The 22,820-nt window shown below is 46.2% G+C and overlaps 1 protein-coding gene across 1 annotated transcript in view; it reads right to left on the bottom strand.

The window, feature by feature from the left end:
• ATXN10 (ataxin 10) overlaps positions 1-22,820 on the bottom strand; it is a 155,564-nt gene that overhangs the window by 105,401 nt on the left and 27,343 nt on the right. The window contains exons 6-9 of the mRNA XM_077757899.1: positions 21,197-21,277; positions 12,461-12,626; positions 4,473-4,581; positions 2,803-2,972 (exon numbers count right to left, since the gene is read on the bottom strand). Of these exons, the coding sequence (XP_077614025.1) occupies positions 2,803-2,972; positions 4,473-4,581; positions 12,461-12,626; positions 21,197-21,277 (526 nt within the window). The remainder of the gene's footprint in view (positions 1-2,802; positions 2,973-4,472; positions 4,582-12,460; positions 12,627-21,196; positions 21,278-22,820) is intronic.

Here is a 22,820-nt window from a genome sequence, read left to right as displayed (position 1 = left end):
TAGGGGTTACTACGTTTTGTTCCTCTAAGAGGCCTATCCCAATCAGCAACAAAAGAATAGTTAAACACAGGAAAAACCACCTCTTTTGTGCTCCTCAGGGAAGGCAGTCTTGGTCATTAAAAAGGCAAAGTGGTTTTTATTCTCTATCGACTTGCTCTTACAAACATCGTCCCAGTAACTTTCCAGGGTGGGGAGGGGATTAGCAGCCTTCCACTCAGACCCGCCTGAAGACGGGGAGGAGTTGAAATGCTGTATGTGTAGAAGACCCAGTCGTCTGACATCTGGTTCTGCGCCATGTCCGGGAGAAATGACTCCAGGGACCCAGTGTTGCACCACACGCGAAACTCAGCACTGTCAGGGGACCGTTTCGCTTTCGGTCTTCTCTCTGTTCCTCAGACGGGAGGACTTCTCTTGTCCCATCTCCCAGCACACCGACTCTTGGCTCAGCCACCTCCCTGGAGCTGTCAAGCTTGTTCAATAAAGTTTTTAAGTTTTATTTTGGATACCATGTTTTTCAGTTCTAGATTTTCCATTTGGCTCTTTTATTCATTTACTTATTTATTTCAGTTCTATTTCTCTGCTGAGTTTGTACTTTCTTTTCATTCATTAGAAGTATATTTTCCTTTACATCCTTGAGCATAGTTGTAATTACTTTATTTTTTTTAATGTTTATTCATTTTTGAGAGAGAGAAAGAGAGAGAAGAGAGACAGAGCACGAGAAGGGGAGGGGCAGAGAGACAGGGAACCACAGAATCTGAAGCAGCTCCAGGCTCCGAGCTGTCAGCACAGAGCCCAACGGGGGACTCGAACCCACAAACTGTGAGATCATGACCTGAGCCGAAGTCAGACGCTCAAGCGACTGAGCCCCCCAAGCGCCTCTAGTTATAATTGCTTTAAAATCTGTCTGCTAAACCCAGTGTCTGTGTCCCCGCAGTTTCTGTCAGCCATCTTTGTTTCTCTTGGAAAACGGGCATATTTGTTGTGCTTAAAGTAACTGTGGATTGTATCCTGGACATAGTGAACACAAGGCCATGGAAACTCTTGAATTATATTCCTCTAGAAAACGCTGAATATTTTGGCTTTAGCAAGCAATTATCTCAGTTGGAGTCAAACTGTAAACTCTGGCAAGGCAGCTCAAATCTCAGCACCATCGTTTCATCCTTAGCTTAGCTGCTGGGCCTGCCCTGCACATGTGATTCAGGCATCCGCGAGGACTCGGACAGCGGGTGCCCGGAACCTGGGGCCGGCTCTCCCCTGCCCAGGAGTCCCTCCTCACTTTCCAATGGCTGCACTTGCTCCAAACCGTCCGTTTCTTCCTTAAGGTGAAGGGAGTACAGATTTTCTTTCAGAGCTTTAATAATTGTCCTGCTCAGCACACACCGGCCTGCTCCATTCTTCCGAGTGGAAGTTTAATTCCCAAATCTTCCTGTTTGTGTCAAATTTGATTCTGTTCACACGGCTGTCTTTCATCCGGACGTAACAAGTATTATCTGCGGGGGGACCTGCCCAATGGTAGCTCACAGGGCTATTAACGGAAGCAGAAGCCGCACAACTTGGTTTTCTCCCCCAGTTTTGCACTTCTTCTCGCCACACTGTGGGTCACGAATCCAGAAGGGGCTCTGTTGGGCAGGCTGTCCCTGGCTCGTGTGGCATCTGCCATGCAGCCGGGGGGCTGGGCTTGGGACGAAGGGTCTGAGCAACGGCCCAAAACCTTCCAAGACGGTGTCTGGCTCCCATGTCTGCTGCCCTGGCGTTCCCTGACTCGTCTCCTCCTCTGTCCTCAGGACGGCTCATCCCTGGGCGTCTCCAGGCAGACTCGCCACGTCACGGCACAGTGACCACAAGGCATACGCACGTCTTCCGTGCTTACTGGCTTTTAAGAGGCTAGCAGTGGAATCTGCGAGAGCCGTTAGGGCTGTATCAGAAATGGTACGAGAGCACTCCCAACACATTTTATTCTTCAAAGGAGCCACGGGGCTTTACACCTCAGACTGAAGAGAAAAGGGAAATAAATGCTAATCCTTGATAGGAGAATGAAAGCGTCAAACTGCAGGTGTGTTTTTGCAGCCATCTTGGAAAAATATCATCTGTGGCACGTACACTCGGTATTTCATGAAGCAAAACAGATGCCACCCAAAGAAAACTCTAGGAAGATATAAGCAGGCTGGGTCAGCGGGAAGCCCATGCCCCAATTCCCCTGCAGGCTTTATCAGTGCCCTTTCATGCTCTGCTGTAGTCACAGCTAAGCTGGTCAGCACAAAAGAGGTCCCAAGCGGCTGCCTACGGAGTTTCCAAAGATTTCATAGCTTAAACATTGTCTCAACTTCGAAATATCTGGAAGACATGCTGATGATGCGATCATCCAGAAACATAGGTCACAGATTTAAGGGTTTTTTTCATTATTATTAAGATAATGGTCCATAATAACTACTTTTATTAAATGTGTACTTTGTGTCTGAAATGTCTAGCCTTTTAAATATCTGTTTTTATTGACTATTTCCTAGTGACAGTAAAAATGTGATCAAACGCCCAGGCTGAGAGCAAACATTGACAATTTATAAGAAAAGACAGTGGCTGAAACACACTAAGGACACAAACAGTGCAAGATGACAAAGGTACAAACCCTAATATAAACAAATACGACACACGATGCGTATCTGCGAGATGTATGCGTATACCTCGTATCTCCAACTGTGTTCTCGGCAAACTTCCATTCCAGAAAAGCGTACATATCCTAACTTCTGCATATCATATTCTATAGGAAGCTGTTGATGGAGGAAACATCCTGAGAAACAATCTTACCTTGTCTTGGTTATCTTTATTCTTATAACACAGATTTCCAATCAGACGAATAAGATGAGACTTGAAACCTTCGGCCACGTTTGAGACGTCCCCATCTGCTCTGACGCAGCCACTGGCGCTGAAGATGTTTGGGGTGTCATTGCCAGCTACATGAATCAGTCGTAAAAGATCTACACAGACAAAACAATAAACTTTATTTTCCAGAAGAACAGTTTTACCGTTTGTACTAGCTTCCCATCTACAAATCAAACTCATGTTAAATGGACTAAAATGAAATAAAGGTAGAGTATCGAAAGCTCTCTTTAAATAAAGAGGAGAAAACTCTTCTTTCGTCTTAAGTTTTTTCACGACTCTGGTTTTGGGGAGATAAGCCATAGTGATCATCCGGGCATGGACTTTCTACCCACAAAGGAAAGGCAGCTAAAAATTTGCTGCAACCTTTCTCATAAAGAGGTTTCCAACCCCACATTCTTTCTTTACAAAGGACCGCATATGACAACGGCAGTCGGCGAAGACTAAAATACAACCCGATCCTGTAACGAGCCGTGCGACAGAAACCGAGAAGTAGGCTCACTTTTTTCTCATCGTCCAGATAATCGGAAGTCAGCATGTATCTCCACAGATCTCAGATCTACTCTGGCTACATGCAAAAGGAATAACACTGCTATGCTCCATGAGATGCCCCTTAGACAGCATATGAAAATAGAGCACCTTCCAGCAGCTGTAGGGAAGTGTTTCCACGTTATCTCATTTAACACTCTCAACAAACCTATGAAAGGCCAAGTATCATTCTCTCCATTTCATAACAAAGAACTCAAGCTCAGGGAAGGCTGTAATTTGGCAGAGCTCGGGGGACAGCCCACACGGGCCCTGGCTCCAAGCACATTTTTCAACAATGATTGTGTTTCGCAGGTCAGTGGTATTTTATTTTGATCGTCACTAAAAGCACTGCATTCAAAATAAAGCACTCACAGGGGATTCTAAATATCTTCTTCAGCTCCCCACTGACTCGTCTGCCCACCTAGAAACAATCCATCTTTCTTAGAGTATGCATCTCCACAAGAAATATAGTAATTTTTTAAAGGAAAAAAACAGCACAGCAAATAACGACACCATAAGCATAGCTAACCACAAGGAATGGGTTCTACTTGAATTATGTTGTGAACCGTTTTTTTAGCTAAGATGGTACTCCAGACAATGGCTTCTTGTTTAAAAGCATTTTCTTGTAAGAACGGAATACATAATTACTATGTGTAGGGCATTATTCTTTGTGTCCATAGAGGTAATAGGGGAAAATCTTCTAACAAATTTGGAAAACGGATATAAAAATCACCATCATCGTCATCACTGAAACTACCCTCAGCATCAAAACCGTCCCCATCACCACGACCGCCCACACCACATGCTCCTGAGGAAACACCTGCGTGTGCAGCCTGCGCCGATCCTCTCGCTCACTGATCAGGCATCCTGAGTCACTGCAGGCAAGTGGCAGAAGCCTGAGCTGTTCCCAAAACACAGTGATCCTTGTTAAGAAAAAATTATTCCAAAAACAATCTCAAAAATATACCAATACAATTAAAATTAAGGATCTGTGTTTGGACTTCCATTTCTGTGCGACAAGCCAAAGATTCCTTAATTAAAAATAACAGTAAGTGTGATAGTTCACTCACCAATCACTCTTTCCAGCAAGCCAGGGAAAACCTGCAGATAGCTGAGCAGATCGGTGTTCGTGGTCATTTCACACAAGACATCGAGAAGCCTAATTGTGGCCAACGCCTCCTGGAAAAAGAAAACGGAACCTGTAAGTCAAGCTGAATGATTTGCAACTGCTGTAAGTAACGGTAAGAGAATGGCCTCTGACAATAAATATTAAAGAGGTGGTGCTTGTTAAGAGAGCGTCTGAAGAGAGAAACAAAATGATCAAGAACGAGACCGAAGCATTAAATATGTACACGAACAGCCATTTTCACGACCAGCAACATCTGCCATCGAGAACGGAAGATTATGTGTCATTATGTGTCTTCTGGGAGCAAAGAGTCAGAAAAGTTCTTATTCAAGCAAAAATACCTTCCAACAGTGGAGTCAATGTTCAAAATTACTAGCTACGTACATAACATTTATGCAAATACTTTCTTTTTAAAGTGTTCCCAGCAAGCAAGTTCTACTTTAAAGATACAAATATCCCATGAAATACATTAATTTCTTGTCCACAGGAATCCTGTAAAATGCTGTGGTTGAAAGAACTCTAGCTGCAGGAACTTGCATTATTTCTGGGGAAATATAAATCTACATGTACCATACGGGGGAAAGTTAGGAGAGACAGTATTATCTGAAAATGTCAGTTCTGTAATAAATGATTCTCAAACTACACGAGCAAGAAACCAACCGTATGGTGTTAGGTCATCTCAATAAAACGTGAAAATCCAATTCTGTGCATGTTTTGACCCTAGTTTTTAAAGTATCCACTATTTGACAAACTGTGGTAGATACTATACATTTAGGTCATAAAGACAACATTGTTCAAAAGAAAAATAAATTACTCCGTTGTGTTAATTCTAAATGTGTAGTTCTTTCTCTCCAATTAGGAGGGTCAAAGGTAATATTTTAACCTACCGTTCTGACATCTCAAAAGAAACAACGCATATTTTTAATGCCCTGTCACCTCTAGACACCATTCCTCCTTCCAAAAGAGGCTGATTGGGAGCGACTATCAGGATCCTGGGGGAAGGGATAGGAAGCAACCTGAAAGGGGTCCCACTGGCCAGCAGTGGCACATTAGAACATCGGGAAGAATCACAGCTAAAGTGGACTGAAAATGAATCAAGTGGCTCTAAAAACCATGGCTTCACAATGGTGATGAAAACCAGAACGATTCACGTGTCACCTCTGGATGAGGTCACAAAACCAGCTCAGTGCTCTGAAGACTGACAATCAAAGGGGGAGGGAAGAACGCCTGTTCTCTCTTCAGAAACACAAGACACTGTGTGCAACCTAATTACCGAGGAGGAGAAGTTTCTGAATGATAAAGAGTCAAGATGCCACCATTTTGCAACCGGCAAAGAATGAAGGGACCTAGGTAACAGTCAAGTACAAGTGCTGGCATCACAGAAAGAGACAACCGGACATTACGCGCCTCTTGATGAAGGCGCACGTCACCAACAATAAAACACTACTGGAAAAAAAGACACAAAAACCTAACCCAAATCCGCACAGCTTTCCGGAACCAATGATGAGTCACAGGAAATGCAAGGAAAAGAAGAATATGTTGAACCACCATGGAGATACAATCAAAACCCAAACTGTGGGAAATTCGACAGGCAAGACAGTCCCAGTTTCTTCAATCAAGAATTAGCAAAGGGGCGGAGGGGGGAAAACAGAGGGGCAAGAAAGGGGACCATATACATTAAAGCATATCTGAGACACGGCAACCAATTGCAGTGCATGGCCTTTATTTGTATCCGGATTCAAAGACAAACTAGAACAAAATTATTCGATAGCGGGAAAAATCTGAGTACTGTTTACTTGATATGATTACACTGTTAGTTTTTTAGATGTGAGCTAATGGTAGTTGACTTACGTGTGACTCCTCATCTTTTAACATACACAATATTGGGCTGTTGAAACATGTGGGAATCTGGGTTCAGTGCAAGGTAGAAGGTGAGATTATGGACAAAACAAGAAAAGTAATGAACAGAGAGGAGAGCTGCAAGGTAGAAGGTGAGATTATGGACAAAACAAGAAAAGTAATGAACAGAGAGGAGAGCTGCAAGGTAGAAGGTGAGATTATGGACAAAACAAGAAAAGTAATGAACAGGAGATGGGCTCGCGGTACATTTTTTTCTCTTAGTCTGTGGGGAATTTTCCATGATAAAGAGGTAATAATAAAATCAAAGGGTTGAAGAGATAACCTAGAAGTTTCCTTCCAGCTCCTAAATTCTATGATATTAACTGAAATAAACCCAAAAGAAAATTAATCTATCTCAGCCTAACACATGCCCAATTTTAGTCATTAGAATCCTTTTATTAATAATGTGTTTCTAATGAGCATTCGGAAATTAATAATGAAAAAACAGCCAGGAAAAATATTTTCTTAAAAAACAGGATGGGGTACGAGGGTGGTTCAGTCGGTTGAGCATCTGACTCTTGGTTCAGGTTCAGGTCATGACCTCACAGTTTGTGGGTTCGAGCCCCGCGTCGGGCTCTGCAGTGGCAGCACAGAGCCTGCTTGGGATTCTCTCTCCCTCTCTCTGCCCCTCCCCTACTCGTTCCCTCCCTCTCTGTCAAAATAAATAAATAAACTTTAAAAAAAATTAAAAAATAAGGGAGCGGGGAAGAGAGCGCGGGGGGTGGGGAGACTAGACTCCCATCTAGACCATGTGGCTAGATTAACTTCGCCCTTACAAAATTTAAAGTTGTGGAAAACTGATAATAATGCAAATGACTCTTAGCTACAGAAAGGCAGATTACTTGTGTCTGGTTGGAATGCCATTGATTACTGCCTTGTGCACAGACCAGCATGTGCATCTATGCATAAGTTCATTCCGGCAGTGGCCCTTTGACGTGATGGTCATCAGTATCTCACTGGCTCTCTCTGTAAAAGGTTGGAAACACAGAAAGGGATCCAAAATTGTGTAAGAATTTGATATATGACAAAAGTAGCATTAAAATTAATGGAAAGGATGAGATTACTCACTAAATGGTACTGGTCCAACAATTAAGAGCTAATACTTGGGGAACACTATGTACCAGTCAGCATACCAAATGCCTACATGAAATATCATTTGTCTCGGGGCACCCGAGTGGCTCAGTCGGGTAAGTGTCCAACTCTTAGTTTCCGCTCAGGTTATGATCTCACTGTTTGTGAGATCGACTGTGCTAATCGTGCAGAACCTGCTTGGGATTCTCTCTCCTCTCTCTCTCTGTCTCTCACATGCACTCGCCCCCATCTCTCTCCCAAAATAAATAAATAAACATTAAAAAAATACCATTCATCTTACAGGTACAGAAACTGGGGCACAGAGGCTAAGCAACTTTTCCAAGATGAAGATCACACACCAATGATACAGGAAATCAAGATTCAAAGCCAAGCAGTCCTTTACCAAAGCTTATATACTCTTGGTTCATCAAAGGACATAAATAATTCATTTGGATCTATACTTCACTCCTTACTCAAAAAGTAAATTCAAGGCCAGTTAAAAATGTGGACAAAGTACCAAAAAAAACCTAGAATATACAGGTGTATTATTTCCACATTCTAAGTGGAAATGGTTTTACAAAATATATACAAACTACAGAAACCAGAAGGATAAAACTGGTAAGCCTAACTAGATAAAAACAAAAATTAAAACTTCTACAAGGCTAAGAATGTCATAAAGTCAAACAAAGCATTAACTATGGGGAAAGAAAAGTTTCCTGCATATGTGACAAAAACACGAATTTTCTGAAAATGCTCACTAATGAATGTATTTTAAAAGGTAAACTGACCCGAAAGACAAATGCAATGCTGGACACCAAAACAGTTAAGGAGAAAAGGTAATCAGGTCGGATTAGTAAAAGGCTGCAAACCCGTACGCTCTCATCCTCTGTCAGTACAGCATCTAGAAATCTCTCTAAAAATTTTAAATACGGACTCTGACTCAGCGATTCAACTTCCAGGAATTTATGGTGTCAGATCTGCTTGTCCAAAACTGCAAAGACACCCACACTGGGGCAGGGTTTTAAGAAAATCCCGGAAGTAACTGAAGGGTAAGTCGACAGAGGGTCAATGAGAAAGTTCTGGCACCTCGATCTAGGGAGACACGGCTCACTTATGAAGAGAGAGGAGGTGCACAAGACACACAGAAGGAGTGCTGTAAACAAACCGACAGACAAAAAGCAGTGCGTACACGCAAAACACTCTGAAAGGAAAAACTATATGCTGATATATCCGCAGAAAACAGACAAGGGCTGGGCGAGAATGAGGGCTTTTCGTTTCGCTGACTTCAGTTTGAACTTGGCTTATTTAATAAGCAAATATTATTTGCATAGTACAAATATTTAATCCCTTATCAGTCTGTGGGATGAAAGATTACCCGTTCTGATTCCACAAATCTGTATGTAATGCCTACTACCGTAACAGATACCACAAATGAAGTTGGGGAGCACAGGATAAAACAGAACGAGAAACCCACCACCTGCAGACAATTCTCCTCACGGATGAATACGAGACAACACAAAACTGAAGGAAATATTTTTCACTTCCAGAGGAAGGGCCAGGCTCACCACAAGCAACAAGACGCAGGCTTGAGACAAAGCTAGCTGAGTCGCCAGTCCTACGGGATAAGCAGCGCACTAGGAGCGACAAAAACAAAAAATCAGAAACACAAAATACCAAAGGCAGAAACACGCACGTTCATGTGAGAACCTAGGACTATTTTTACTAAGAAGACATGAAAAAAAAAAAAAAAACCCTCAGAATTTTAAAACCTCAGGATGTTAAATCCACACAATTACATAAATTAACACACAGATGATACAAACATGACTTTTCATTCCAATTTTTGGGCCACAGCATGATGAGAACCTTCCTGGATATCTTGTCCTACAACATCACAGCTGGGTAAATGCAGTGGTTTGTGGTCTGCTGGCTGGGGGAGACGGGGAGGGGAGGGGAGAGGAGGCGGGAGGGGAGAGGAGGCACGAAGGGAGAGCCCTGATCGGCAGCACTGGCTGATTTCCATGGTGTAAACACTTTCACCACGGTGGATTTAACAGCTCAGAGATTTCTGAATAGTTAACAATGGACCCGGCAGCCAGCACGGGCCGGCCCTAGAACACTACTGGGTGTATGGTACGTTTAAATACTGAGGTCGGAGGTCTTCTTAAAAACTACTGTGGCTTCTTTAAAAGCTTCTAACTTAAAGGAGAACACATATACGGTAATGTGCCCAAGTGAGGAGGATAGAGGTTAATGAATTTTTAAAAAGTGAACCGCTGGGGAAAGAACCATTCTAACCTTTCTAGCTTTAAGACAAAAAGAAGGAAGACAGGATAGTTTTCAAACGAAAACGGGGGCATGTGGGTGGCTACGCTGGTCTGACCCCTAGTTGTGGTTCAGGTCATGGTCTCACAGTTCATAAGTCCCAGCCCTGCATCAGGCTCTGTCTGACAGCGTGGAGCCTGCTTGGGATTCTCGCTCTCGCTCTCGCTCTCTTTCTCTGCCCCTCCCCTGTTTGCTCACTCTCAAAATAAACTTAAAAAAAAGTTCTATTAATATAATTCCTCCCATCTTAGAAATTAAACTGTTTGAAAGAAATACACAAATTTTCCTCAATATAAAGTTCCACTGGGGCGCCTGGGTGGCTCAGTCGGTTGAGCGTCCGACTTCGGCTCAGGTCATGATCTCATGGTTCACGGGTCCGAGCCCTGTGTCGGGCTCTGTGCTGACTGCTCAGGGCCTGGAGCCTGCTTGGGATTCTGTGCCTCCCTCTCTCTCTCTGTCCCTCCCCCACACTCGCTCGCTCAAAAAAACCCAAAAATTGAAAAATAAAAAAGAATCATTCCATCAGTCTATTTCTTATGATAACATTGGAACGGCCTGTAGTACGAATACAAGTGCCCTGCCGCCTGGAGAACTGATCTGTAAACCTTTATGGAAGCACAGCTCACTGCTCCTCCTGCTGGAAACAGAGGCAAATCCGTCTCCAGAAGGGAAAGGCAGCAGGAAGTAGAGATTTGCCCTCTTTTATCACAGAAATGAGAACGAGAATAACAGCTTCAACAGCGAGAGTGAACATGGTCTACGGGACACGGTGCGGAAAATTGATAGCAAAGTAGCCTTGAAAACCAGAATATTCCCCAAGAAGGAGATCTGCTGCCGCAGTGGAAGGGTTATAATGACGGCCGATGGTTACAAGGGTAACCGACAGGTTCGTGGCGTCACACACACTCCCGGAAACGCTACGGTCACAGGGTGGGTGGGCCTGCGGAAGGGCAGCCCCGCCCACCCACCACTGCCCAGCCAGCAGCGGTGCTGAGGCACAGACGACACAATAAGAACGCACCCATCCTGAGTGTCCGGTACAGACCTGTGTCGATGTGCACAGCTGGGTACAACCTTTCTACCACCCAGAACGTTCCCTCGTGTCCCCCACAATCACTCCCACCCTGCACCTGCAGCCCCTGCTGGCATCTTGTCTGCTCTAACATCGGTAAGTTTTGCCCGCGGCTCTGGCTGCCCGCAGGTGGCAGGTCTGCGATTCCTCTCTCTGCTGCTGTGTGACAAGCACAGCCCCTTCTACTGTTGAGTCATGTTCCAGAGAAAGGCTCATTCTAACTTTAAGAAGGAAAGGAAGGAAGATGGGACAGACACAAATAAAGAGAATTTCTCAAGTGAAGAGGAGGAAAGCAGGGTCAACATAAGCCAGCTTCCATCCCCTTAGTAGAGATTCAGTGATCCAGGGCAGGATCCTCCTTGAGGAGGATTAAAAAAAAATAAAAATACTTGAAGAAGCTAACCAGGGTGGTACATGATCGGGAATCTCCTACAAGGACAGAAGAAACAAACTTTCTGGAAGGCAATTTAAAAACATGTCCCAAAAGCTTTAAAACGGGATACACCCTTATACCCAGCAATTTCACTCCTAGGATAATACCAGGAAAATGTACCAAGACATAACTGTGAAGACATGTACTAGAGCCCTGATGACAGGGAACGGGATGGACTGGAGCCCTGATGACAGATAACGGGATGGACTGGAGCCCTGACACAGTGAAGAGAAGCAGAAACCACCTGAGCGCCCAACTGAACAGCTGGGCAAGCTATGGCAAATTCTTTGCCTGAAATGCTACACTGGCTTTTCTAAAGACATTCACGATGTACGGTTTCTTCATTCAGCAAATATTAAGTGACTACTGTGTACACAGTACTATAAACATTAACGTAAGAGTCAAAACTTGTACCCTCATAAAACTTACACTCAGGAGAAGAAAAAACAGAAACTTACAAACAGCACAGCACGATTTCCTTGTTCATAATACATGTTTGTGCGTGTGCGCGTGCATATATTTGCTGTTATCTGCCTAGAAAAATATGTTAACCAAAAATTTTTTCAGGTCGTTACCTCTGGATGGTAGGAAGAAGGGCACTGTTTCCCCTTACCTGTGTTGCAAACTGTTCTAGAGCAAGGACACCACCCATCCACACGGCCCGCTGTGACAGACACCACAGACGGGTAGGGGCACCGTAACAGACACCACAGATGGGGGGCTTAGAAACGACATTTATGGCTCACAGTTCTGGAGCGTCCAAGTCCCACGGTCAAGGCGCCTGCACAGCCGGGTTCCGATGAAGGCCCCCTTCCGGACTGCAGGTGGCTGACTGCACTGTGTCCTCACATGGTGGCAGGGGTAAGGGACCCTCCTGGGGTCTCCTTCATAAGGGCACTAATCTCATTCATGAGGGCTCCACCCTCAGGACTCCACACCCCCCACAGGCCCCACGTGGGCCACCAGGCTTTCAACATACGAATTTGGAGGCAGGGCACAAACACTCAGTCTGTATGTTATTTACGCCCTATTTTTTTAAAGCTTTTAAAAGAGAATTCTCATAGAGGACCTGGCTGGGTCAGAAAATCTCCCCATCTCTCTCTCATCCAAGATTATGAGCCTGTCCTTGTACCTCGTCATCAGCGTGCTGCTCTGAGGTCAATTTCAGCACCATCTTGCACTGATCCACAAACGTGCTTGCAATCAGCTCGGCGTGGCTCAAGAACACCGGGATGTCATCCTTGGTCAGTGGCTCGTCACCCACGATTTTCGCGATGATGAGGTCCAACAACGCAACTCTGTAAAACGCAAAAGATTTTCACGTAAATACGTAATACTGAAAATTGCACCATGCTGAAAATACTTATAGGGCGCACTTTAAGAGGATGTTTTCATTTTTAAGTTCTTACTGTTTATATGTCTAGCCAGGGAAAATATTTTTTGTGAATAATCTTCATCAATTACCTGTTTTTTCAAATCTTGATTTCAATGATGTGATGTGGCTACTGAAACAAGCCCGTTATATGTCCTTTACTGTGAGCCCTTAATTCAGTATTTCTAAAATGCTGTCAGGGTAAGTTTTATGACATGTCTACAAGGGCAACAACAGCAAAGTTGAGGGGGCTCACATCTATCCACAGGTCACTCCTGGGCCAACAAGTGTTTTACACACATGATCCCATTTACTCTAACAACACCCGAGAAAACGGCCCTGTCACTGCCTGCACTAAGGATGGCGAACAGGGCTCAGGGAGGCCAATTCGCACACCTGGTGTCACAGGTGCCGAGCTGTGTCAGGATCCAAACACAGGGTTCCAGCTCTCACTCCTGGGCCACAGGACTCAGCCACGCGCTTAGCCACCCTGCTGAAGGCTGGCTTTGTTGATTTCGTTATTTTAGTTTACCAAGACATAGATCTCAAGACCAAACCTATGCCATTTTACATCAACACTTAAATTATCCCGTAAGTATTTCTATTCAACAAACTCTTTCCTTCTCGATGAAAGAAAACAAATCACACACAGGGCAATCTATCCAGCATAATCCAAGCAGGATGCTTCATCAAAATCACACTGTGACTTGAGATTTTATGTATAATTCTCATTGATTTCTCAACCAGAAAGGATAGGAATGCTTAGCAAATGGGGGAAATTCACTTACAGTAGGAATGGTGCGACTCTTACCAAACAAAAAAGAGAATTGTTTACTCTTGTAAGTTTCAAGTTTGAAATGAAACTATACCAAACTCTTCCTGTATTTTTGCCGAATGACGGGAAAAATCATCCGTCTGGGGAAAAAAAAAATCACACACAGACCTTACCAGTTTTCAAAACTCCCAAAACCCTCAGATTTCTTATAGCAATTATTAATCCAAAATCAACCAGATGACCCTCTCAGCTGAGTACAAAAGAACAACAGTTCAGTATTGGGGTATTTTTGTCTTCCCTGATTCACAGAGAAGCTTTTCCAACTGAACGGGGTCCTCTCAGGCCGTGAGGCCAGGCTTTCCGCTTTCCCCAGGCACGTTGACTTTCCGGGAACGCTGGAGAGGAGGCCACCTATTAGGTCTGATCCAAAAGGGGCCCAGACGTCTGCACTAAAAATACTCTTTTTAAACGGGGCAGGCATGACAATGGCCCCTGGGTACGACAAGTCATGAGGTCTCGTTTCAGGGAACTCGGCACCTTGTGGACTATGACTCAAAACAGCAGAAACGGGAGGAGCAGAGCCTGAAGGAGCTCTGTGAGGTCCGAGGCTACAAGGGCAGGCCCAGGGTGGTGCCCAAGCTCGTCCGGCAGCAGCGAGGCCCTGGAGTCCCAGGGGACACACCGAGGGAGGCCTGGCAGTGGGGGCTGCTGGATGCAGCAGTAAGCGCAGACGCTGCCTTCTTCACAGGCTCACCGGAGCCCACCCACCCCTCACGCCTCTCCCTGCTCAGGAGAGGCATCTCTACTGTGTGACGGTAACATGGGACAGCCCAGCAGATGAAGAGGTAAGCGATTTTAAGGAAAAAATTAAAAAATGAATGTTCAGGGGCACCTGGGTGGCTCAGTCGGGTAAGTATCCGACTTTCGGCTCAGGCATGATCTCACAGTTTGTGAGATCGAGCCCCGCATCGGGCTCTGTGCTGATAGCTCGGAGGTTGGAACCTGCTTCAGATTTTGTGTCTCCCTCTCTTTGCCCCTCCCCCACTTGTGCTCTGTTTTTCTGTATCTCAAAAATAAATATAAAAATATATGTATATTTTTTAAAAAATGAACGTTCAAAATATAAAAATGCAAATCAAGTTTAAATATCACCTGAGAATCAATGTCACTTCATTAAATGATCTGACTTCTTTTATCTGTCAATAGAAACCTTCAATGGCTCCCATTACTAGGGAGTGGCTCAAACAATTCCGTCTGCCATTTATATGGGACTGTCCCAACCTGAGGCCCCATCTGGCTGTCCAACTCCCCTTTCTTCTAGCCCCCAACAAAAACCATCCTCTCATCAAATGCAGGACTCACACATGGGACTTAGGGCTCGAGTAAGACTTTTTTTTTTTTTCAAACTCGTTTGTTTTAACGGTACATTACATTTGCCCCTCCATTTCTAAGCCAGAAAACGTGTGTGCTGGAAAGCACTGCATGAACAGGGAAGTCATGTGGGAGGCCTGACTCCTACCAGCCGTGGGGGACCACTGGATACTTCCCTGGAAACATAACAACGTACAAGTGCTACTCACTCACTGACTTGGTTACTCACCCGGAGGTGAAGAGTGGAGAAGTGAGAGATCAGAGACTAGCTCTCTAAAGTCACACAACAGTGTGACAGCATCGCTTCCTTCGACCCAGGAGTCCTCACTGGGGTGTCTCGGGGTCACCAGACACACCCCTCAGTGCAGACTGAAGCTTCTGTAATTTTCTCTCCTGACCACTGGCTGTCATTAGCATTCTATTTCTGCTTCACCTCTGATTAAAGAGTTACACAGTCTGTGCTCAAAATCAGGATTCCCGTTTCATTAAAAAAAAAAAAAAAAAAAGCAATATATGTACATGGGAAGGATTTTAAGGAAAAATTCTATAGAAAATTTATATCTGAAAGCCATGCTTAGATGAACATGGGCTACGATTTTAATAGCCGCACCTGTAGCACCCTGAAATGGGTAAGGTGATTGTGGGGGGACTGGACTGAGGCACAAAGGAGAGGGAATGTGTAAGGGTGCGAGTTTTATGAGCAGGGCATATAATCATATTCTCTAATTCTGGAAATAAAATATCTGCAAGTCAGCTCAGGACTGGCAGCCCCGGTGAACAGGGGGTTTACACCCGGACTGCCCCACAGGAGCGGGCTGCTGCATGGTGCGCCAGTAGGCCCAACCCCTGGTTAACCTGGACAAGCTAATAACCAAGATGCAGGCACAAAGCCGTGGCTGGATTACCCTCACTGGTCCCTTACTAAGTGACAGACATACGAGACTCCTGTGCAGCAGGAAGATCACTAATCTTGGCATCAGACGCACTGGGTCCGAACACCACTCTAGCTACCTTTGCAACCCAGGGCAAACACCTTAACCTACAAAGCCCCAGATCCCAATGTGGAAAATGGCAAGAATAGCTCCATCTCGCTGGGTCTTTCGAGGATGAAGTGGAAGGCTGCATGGCGCTACCTGGAGGGAAAGTCAAGTCAAGGACGCGGAGGAGCAGGAGGAGCGGGAGCAGGGGCCCAGAAGCAACTCACTGACCGGCGATGACCACACGCCAGGCACCAACGCCTTCGTCACATGTTTCAATTAGTTGTGGCCATGTCAGGGGGCAGCTGCTCTCGGATCCCTATTCTACAGAAGAAACGTGGTCCCACGAGCAGAGGCAACGTATCCAAAGCCACGGGACCACTGCACTGTGTGTTTCTCTGCTACACAGATCACACGCCTGAAATCTGCAAAAGCGGTTTCCAAGGGCAGCTGTTTTAATCTGGGAATAGTGCAATTCGGTGGGAAGGGGGACCAGAAAATCGTGTGAACGCACTCTCATTTCTGCTGAATCAGCCACGTGAAGTGACTGGGACTCCGTACCCATGACTTCTGACCAAGCAGCTTGGAGTCAACTGAGCGGACAGCCCAAAGCAGCGGCACTAGAAAAGGGCAGCAAAACATGCCCAGCACCTTCTGGCCAAACCCGCCGACGCCAAGGGCCAGGCTGGTATCTCACTGTCACCATGATGCCCGGGGGACCACTGGGAGGCACTTAATAAACATACCACCTGTTTTACTGACTGATCCTCAAACATTTTTATTTTATTTAAAAAAAATTTTTTTTAATGTTTATTTATTATTGAGACAGAGAGAAGAGCATGAGTGAAGGAGGGCTAGAGAGAGAGGGAGACACAGAATCTGAAACAGGCTCCAGGCTCCGAGCTGTCAGCACAGAGCCCGACGCGGGGCTCAAACCCACGAACTGTGAGATCATGACCTGAGCCGAAGTCAGACACTTAACTGACTGAGCCACCGAGGTGACCCTCCTCAAACATTTTTAAATCCAGCAGCCCCGACCCCAACGGGACACAGGGATGCAGCAGGTCGGGGCCGCAGCCAGGGCACTCCTCTTCCTCCGGCAATTCAGAGGAGGCACCACGTGTCCCCACATGGTTCTCAAGGGGGCTCTTCACCGGAACTACATGACACGTTCTCAGCACCCTCACAAAGGTGGCACCCAGCACCATCCAGATGCATAGGAGGGACGTTCATTCATTACCTGTCCCTGCTGAGAAAACACTCATCCTTTCCATCCTATTAACCTGCAAATGTACAACTCCAAGTGCAGAACTATCCATTACTGCCTGAAAAGGAGGCTGTAGGGAACCCTAGAGCCACAGACAGAGTGCCTCTGCTGAGCCCCAGTTCCCCTCCTCCCTGCGACCTCCCCCACCTACACATACCAGCAAAGACCCCATGGGCGATGAGGCAGCTGGACCTTCAGCCAACTGGCCAAGTGGGTCACCACAAAAAGCTCAGATAAGCTCTGACAAGGACCTGACTCTTAAACAACATAGGGGACAGGGGCACTGACCCCCCTATGCAGTCAGAAATCCATGCTTCACTTCCGACTCCCCCAACACTTAACTACTAATAGCCTACCACTGACCAAAAGCATTACCAATAACATAAGTTGATTAACACATATTTCGTATGTTATATGGGTTATGTACTATATTCTTACAATAAAGTACGCTAGAGAAAAGAAAATGCTATTTAGAAACTCATAACGTTGGGGGTCACCTGGGTGGCTCAACTGGTTGAGTGTTGACTCTTGATTTTGGCTCAGATCACGATCTCAGTGTTGTGGGATTGAGCCCTGGGTCAGGCTCCATCCTGAGCACATAGCCTGCATAGATTATCTCTCTCTCCCTTCCTCCCTCCCCTCACTTCTGCCCCTCTCTCACTCGTGCTCTCTAATTAATAATAATAAAAAAAAAGGATTTAAAACTACAAAAATTGTTAAAAATTAAAAATTAAAAAAAAAAAAGAAAGTCATAAGGAAGAGGCGAAATACATTCACAGACCTCAGTCCTGTGCTTACTGGAAAAACTCGGCACATAAGTGGGCCTGGGCAGGTCACACCCATGGGCTCGAGGGTCAGCTTTCATTCACCAGGAGGAGAGGCGGGGGCCAGGACAGTCCCGGAAGACAAAGGACATGTGCAAAGACAAAGTACAGGGAAGGCCTCAAGGACTGAGAGGAGTCCAGGTCGCCACAGCGTGTGACCGGGAGGGAAGGGGCAGGGGTTGGGAATGAAGCTACGTTACACAGGGCCTCATACTGCCGCGCCAGGACTTCAGCTGCGTCCTGGGACAGGCCGCACGGCCGCTGAAATGGCAGGACGGCAGGTAACATGGAAGGAGAAACACAAACCTCAGAACAATCAGACTTGAGGCTGCCATCCACTCACGATCAGGGCAGCCTGAGTCACAAGAGCTGAATGGCAGGGGCAACCTAAGTGTCCACAAAATGTGGTCCATCCACACAACGGAAGAGGATTCGGCCTCAAAAAAGACGGAGAGGGACACCTGGCTCAGTTGGTTAAGCATCCGACTTCCACTCAGAGACTTGTGGTCTGTGAGTTCGAGCCCCGCGTCGGGCTCTGTGCTGACAGCTCGGAGCCTGAAGCCTGCTTTGGATTCTGTGTCTCCCTCTCTCTCTCTGACCCTCCCCCAATCATACCCCCCAGCTCATGCTCTGTCTCTCTCTCTCTCTCTCAAAAACGAATAAATGTTAAAAAAAATTAAAACAAACCACGGAGGAGATTCTGACACATGCCCCAACACAGATAAACCTTAAGGACATCATCAGAAGTGAGATAAGCCAGTCACAACAGGACAAAGATTCCACTTACAAAAGGCACTCAGTCACCAAAATCAGAGGGACAGAAAGTCAGATTATGGCTGCCAGGGGCTGGGGGAGGGGAGACGGGGAGCTGTTAATGAGGACAGCTTCAGTTTTGCAAGACAAGAAAGTTCTGGAAGCTGGCCACACAACAGTGTCCGTGTACACAGCACTGCTAGACTACACATGTGAACACCGTCAAAGTGCTACACTCGATGTTATGATGTTATTTGTCCTTTATCACAATTTTTAAAAAGGCCACAGCCAAGGTCTAGTCAAAGAGGACGTTAAGGGCAAAGCAGAGGTGTGATGAGAGTGAGCTCACGAGATGCAGGGAAGGTGTCCCAGCAAGGCCACTGACCCGGGGCCCAGCAAGGGGAGAGAGGCCTGAGGGGGGACCCTGGGGTTTCCAACTCAGCCGACAGTATGGCATGAGTAAGCGTACTCACTGCACAGACCTTCCCACAGCAAGAACATTCATTCGCGGGGCGCCTGGGGGGCTCAGTCAGTTAAGCATCCGACTTCAGCTCAGGTTCATCTCATGGTTCGTGAGATCGAGCCCCAGGTAGGGCTCTTGGATGTCAGTGCAGAGGCTGCTTGGGATCGTCTGTCCCCCTCTCTCTGCCCCTCCCCCACTTGTCCCTCCCCCCCAAAACAAATAAACATTAAAAGAAAAAATCCATTCGCCTCATGTTTTCATCCAAATAACTTTTTCTGGAGCCCATGACGTGCCAAGTGCTGTCTGAGAAACGTGGACACCCCAGAATCAGAGGCGAAATCTGCACCCTTGCGGGCCAACAGCCCAAGGGCACTGTCACGAGGCGGCACATGAGTATGTGACACAATACGACGTACGATGAAGGACACGCGGAGATGAAAGCACAGTGACGTGCAGGCAAACACTTGAGAGGAGCAGGGGCTGCGACATTTTTCTAAATAAAAACGGGAAATATTTAGTCTGACACCGTCCTGGTTACACAGTGGAGCAGCCTAAACACTGATCTTCTGACCGAAACATGGTAGGGAAGTGGGTGATGGGCACTGAGGAGGGCACTTGCCGGGACGAGCACTGGGTGTTGTATGGAAACCAATTTGACAATATATTATATTTAAAAAAAAAAGAAAAGACTATGGAGAATATAAATTAAATATTAAAATACAGTTCAAGGGGCGCCTGGGTGGCTCAGTCGGTTAAACGAACGACTTCAGCTCAGGTCATGGTCTCACAGTCCATGAGTTCAAGCCCCGCATGGGGCTCTGTGCTGACAGCTCAGAGCCTGGAGCTGCTTCAGATTCTGTGTCCCTCTCTCCCTACCCCTCCCCCGCTCACAGTCTGTCTCTCTCTCTCAGAAATAAATAAACATTAAAAAAACCATACAACTCAACCGGATTATTCTCCTCGTGCTCAGGTATTCCTTACTGCAAAGCCATTTCCTAATTTATAGCACTGTTCCTCGTGCCACACATTTTAGGTCAAAAACTACGAATAATTCTTTTTCTGCAACAGAAGCATGCACACGGTGGGGCGGGGGCACTGGGTTTATAAACATGGCATTTGAGATTATTTTAAAAGCACAAACTTCTGGGGCGCCTGGGTGGCTTAGTCGGTTAAGCGTCCGACTTTCGCTTAGGTGACGATCTTGCGGTTCGTGGGTTTGAGCCCTGCGTTGGGCTCTGTGCTGACTGCCAGCTCAGAGCCTGGAGCCTGTTTCCGTCTGTGACTCCCTCTCTCTCTCTGACCCTCCCCTGCTCACGCTGTCTCTCTCTCTCCTAGAAATGAATAAAAACATTTTAAATAAATAAATAAATAAATAAAATAAAAGCACAAACTTCTCCTCGAAGAGATTAAAGAGATACTGCCTGGCGAGACGACAGAGGAGCGTACAGAGTGAACCGGGGAAGAAGCCAAATACACGGGAAGAGTCTCAAACTACAGCAATTAGAAAAATGGGGACGTCAGGCAAAAGATTAACATTTTCTAAAGGTTCTGCTCGTCGGACCTGGGACTTCTTGGTGACGTTTTCGTCTTCACGAGGCAAGGCATGCACGTGCCCCGGGTCAGCCTGGAAACCGCTGCCCGCCGTCCCCTCCGCATCCGTGTCTGGAAACCGAACCCTGGTGGGTGCAGGGCCCGGCCAGGGGCACACGAGGAGGGACTGTCAGGGGCATGGGGCTGCATGCTCCGAGGGCACCCCGGAGCCCACTGCCGCGCCAGGGAGGTGGTGGGTGGTGCCGGCCTGGTGGGAACACCTATGGGGCCCTGAGCCCTGCCGGAGGACGAACAGACGGTCACCGGCGCTGCCATCAGCCCGGGTCTGGGCCCCACAGAAACCACCGTCCACTGAGGCCGGGCAGCAGCGCGACACGGCCCATTTAAAACCATTCCTGAGCCAGAAGCCTGTGTTAGGGTTCTGTGCCAGCTACGAAACCACGGCACGTCAGTCATGCGCACGGGCCGCTCCACATGTGCTAAATACTCAAAGCCACACTGGCTCTGGGGGTTACCTTTCTTGATTGCTCATTTTGGCATACATGGCTTTCACCAATTCCGGGCTCTTCAGAAAATGGTCTGTAATAATCAAGAACCTACGAAAAAAGGAGGAAAAAGTGTGGTTACTAGAAACACAGTAAAATGCACATGGCCTTATCGACTCTATAGACATATTACACACAAAAGCACTTCTTTCTATCAAATTATGGACACTGCAATATTAAAATGTTTTAAGAGGCTCACAGGCTATTTTTCCATTAGCAGCTCTAAAAGGGAAGAAAAACCCTCAAAGTGGGTTTCTCCAATCTTACCTCTGAAAAATGTATCGAAATGATTCATTTACTCCACTGAAGGGAAGGGCCTACTCTATACAGGTTTTCTCTAAGTTTCATTTTAACGGTGACATGAAATTGAGCTACAAGTTCAGGTATAAACAGAAAACACATTAAACTGTTTACTCAAAAGGTTAAGTGCTAAAATCACCCAGAGCAACGGGACGTGTCATGCGTTCTATTTAACGTGTGCCAACAGCCTGGAAGGCACAGGGGCCTGATCACCTCGTCTGTAAGAGCTCTCCCGTTACCAGGAAAACACCCTCACCGTCAAGCAATGCACTCAACTCAACTCGAAGACCAACTTATGGAGACCCCGAGGCACAGATTACCAGCGTCCTTCTTCAAAGTACCCCTGTGACAACTTTTTAAAAAGACCGTATCATATCGTATTATTAAGTCTGAATCCTATCTGCCAAAGGCCATCAGCACTCTTAGGAACCAAAGAGGATACGGTTTACCACCGAGGTTATAGCAGTCAGAGGGACGGGGAAGCAATAAATATATTTACGGACATAATGTATTTAACTACTTAGCCAAAAAGTTAACAAAGTACACGTTTCAGTATAACCGAATGAAGCGCAGTAACGACCCCAACACACTGTTGCTCATAAAAAAACCAAAAAGCTAAACATGTATTCCATTTCTTCCACAGCCTTCAAAATAACTGGTGGCCACTTTGATATGAAATATTTCTAGTAACAATGGATATATTCAAAATTGTCAATTTTCATACCAGGGTAAGTCCTCAAACTGCAACAATGGAAATTCAGGCATTCCAAGCCAGATACGCAGAAGTGGTCATAAAGCGCATCTGTAACTAAGCTTTTTAGAGCTCAAGACGTTTTTCCAGAAGAACATTCATTCAAAGTGCAACGTTTCAAATGGCCAGGAGCTAGGCCACAAGCCTGAGGCCCACACGCTAACAGTGGAGGAAGACGCACACGTACAGAATGAGACAGAAATGTCTTAGGGGCAACATACACACTTCATGGATTAGAGAAACAATAATTTTATCTAACCAGAGGGCCAGAGCAGGGCATTCAGGAGGCTGGAGGAGAGGAGGGGATTTAAATTACCGGTGACAAAGAGGGCTCTGGAAAAACAGCATGGCGGTGCGCTCAGGGGGCCACAGCCAGGGAAACACGATGAGGGTTTAGAGTGGGAGTCAGGACCAAAAGCTTCTGGCTTGAAACACTGCCGGCCCTGGGCTGTGGGCCCTCATGTGCCTTAGCCAATGCTGGAGTCCACCGGAGGCTCGGTGACGGCCACGCCCTCCTTCGAGATGCTGCCCAGAGCGTCCTTT

The sequence above is a fragment of the Crocuta crocuta genome, unplaced genomic scaffold (assembly GCF_008692635.1).
Source record: "Crocuta crocuta isolate KB4526 unplaced genomic scaffold, BGI_CrCroc_1.0 scaffold143, whole genome shotgun sequence".
NCBI classification, from domain to species: Eukaryota; Metazoa; Chordata; class Mammalia; order Carnivora; family Hyaenidae; genus Crocuta; species Crocuta crocuta.
This window is presented reverse-complemented; position numbering and strand designations above follow the sequence as displayed.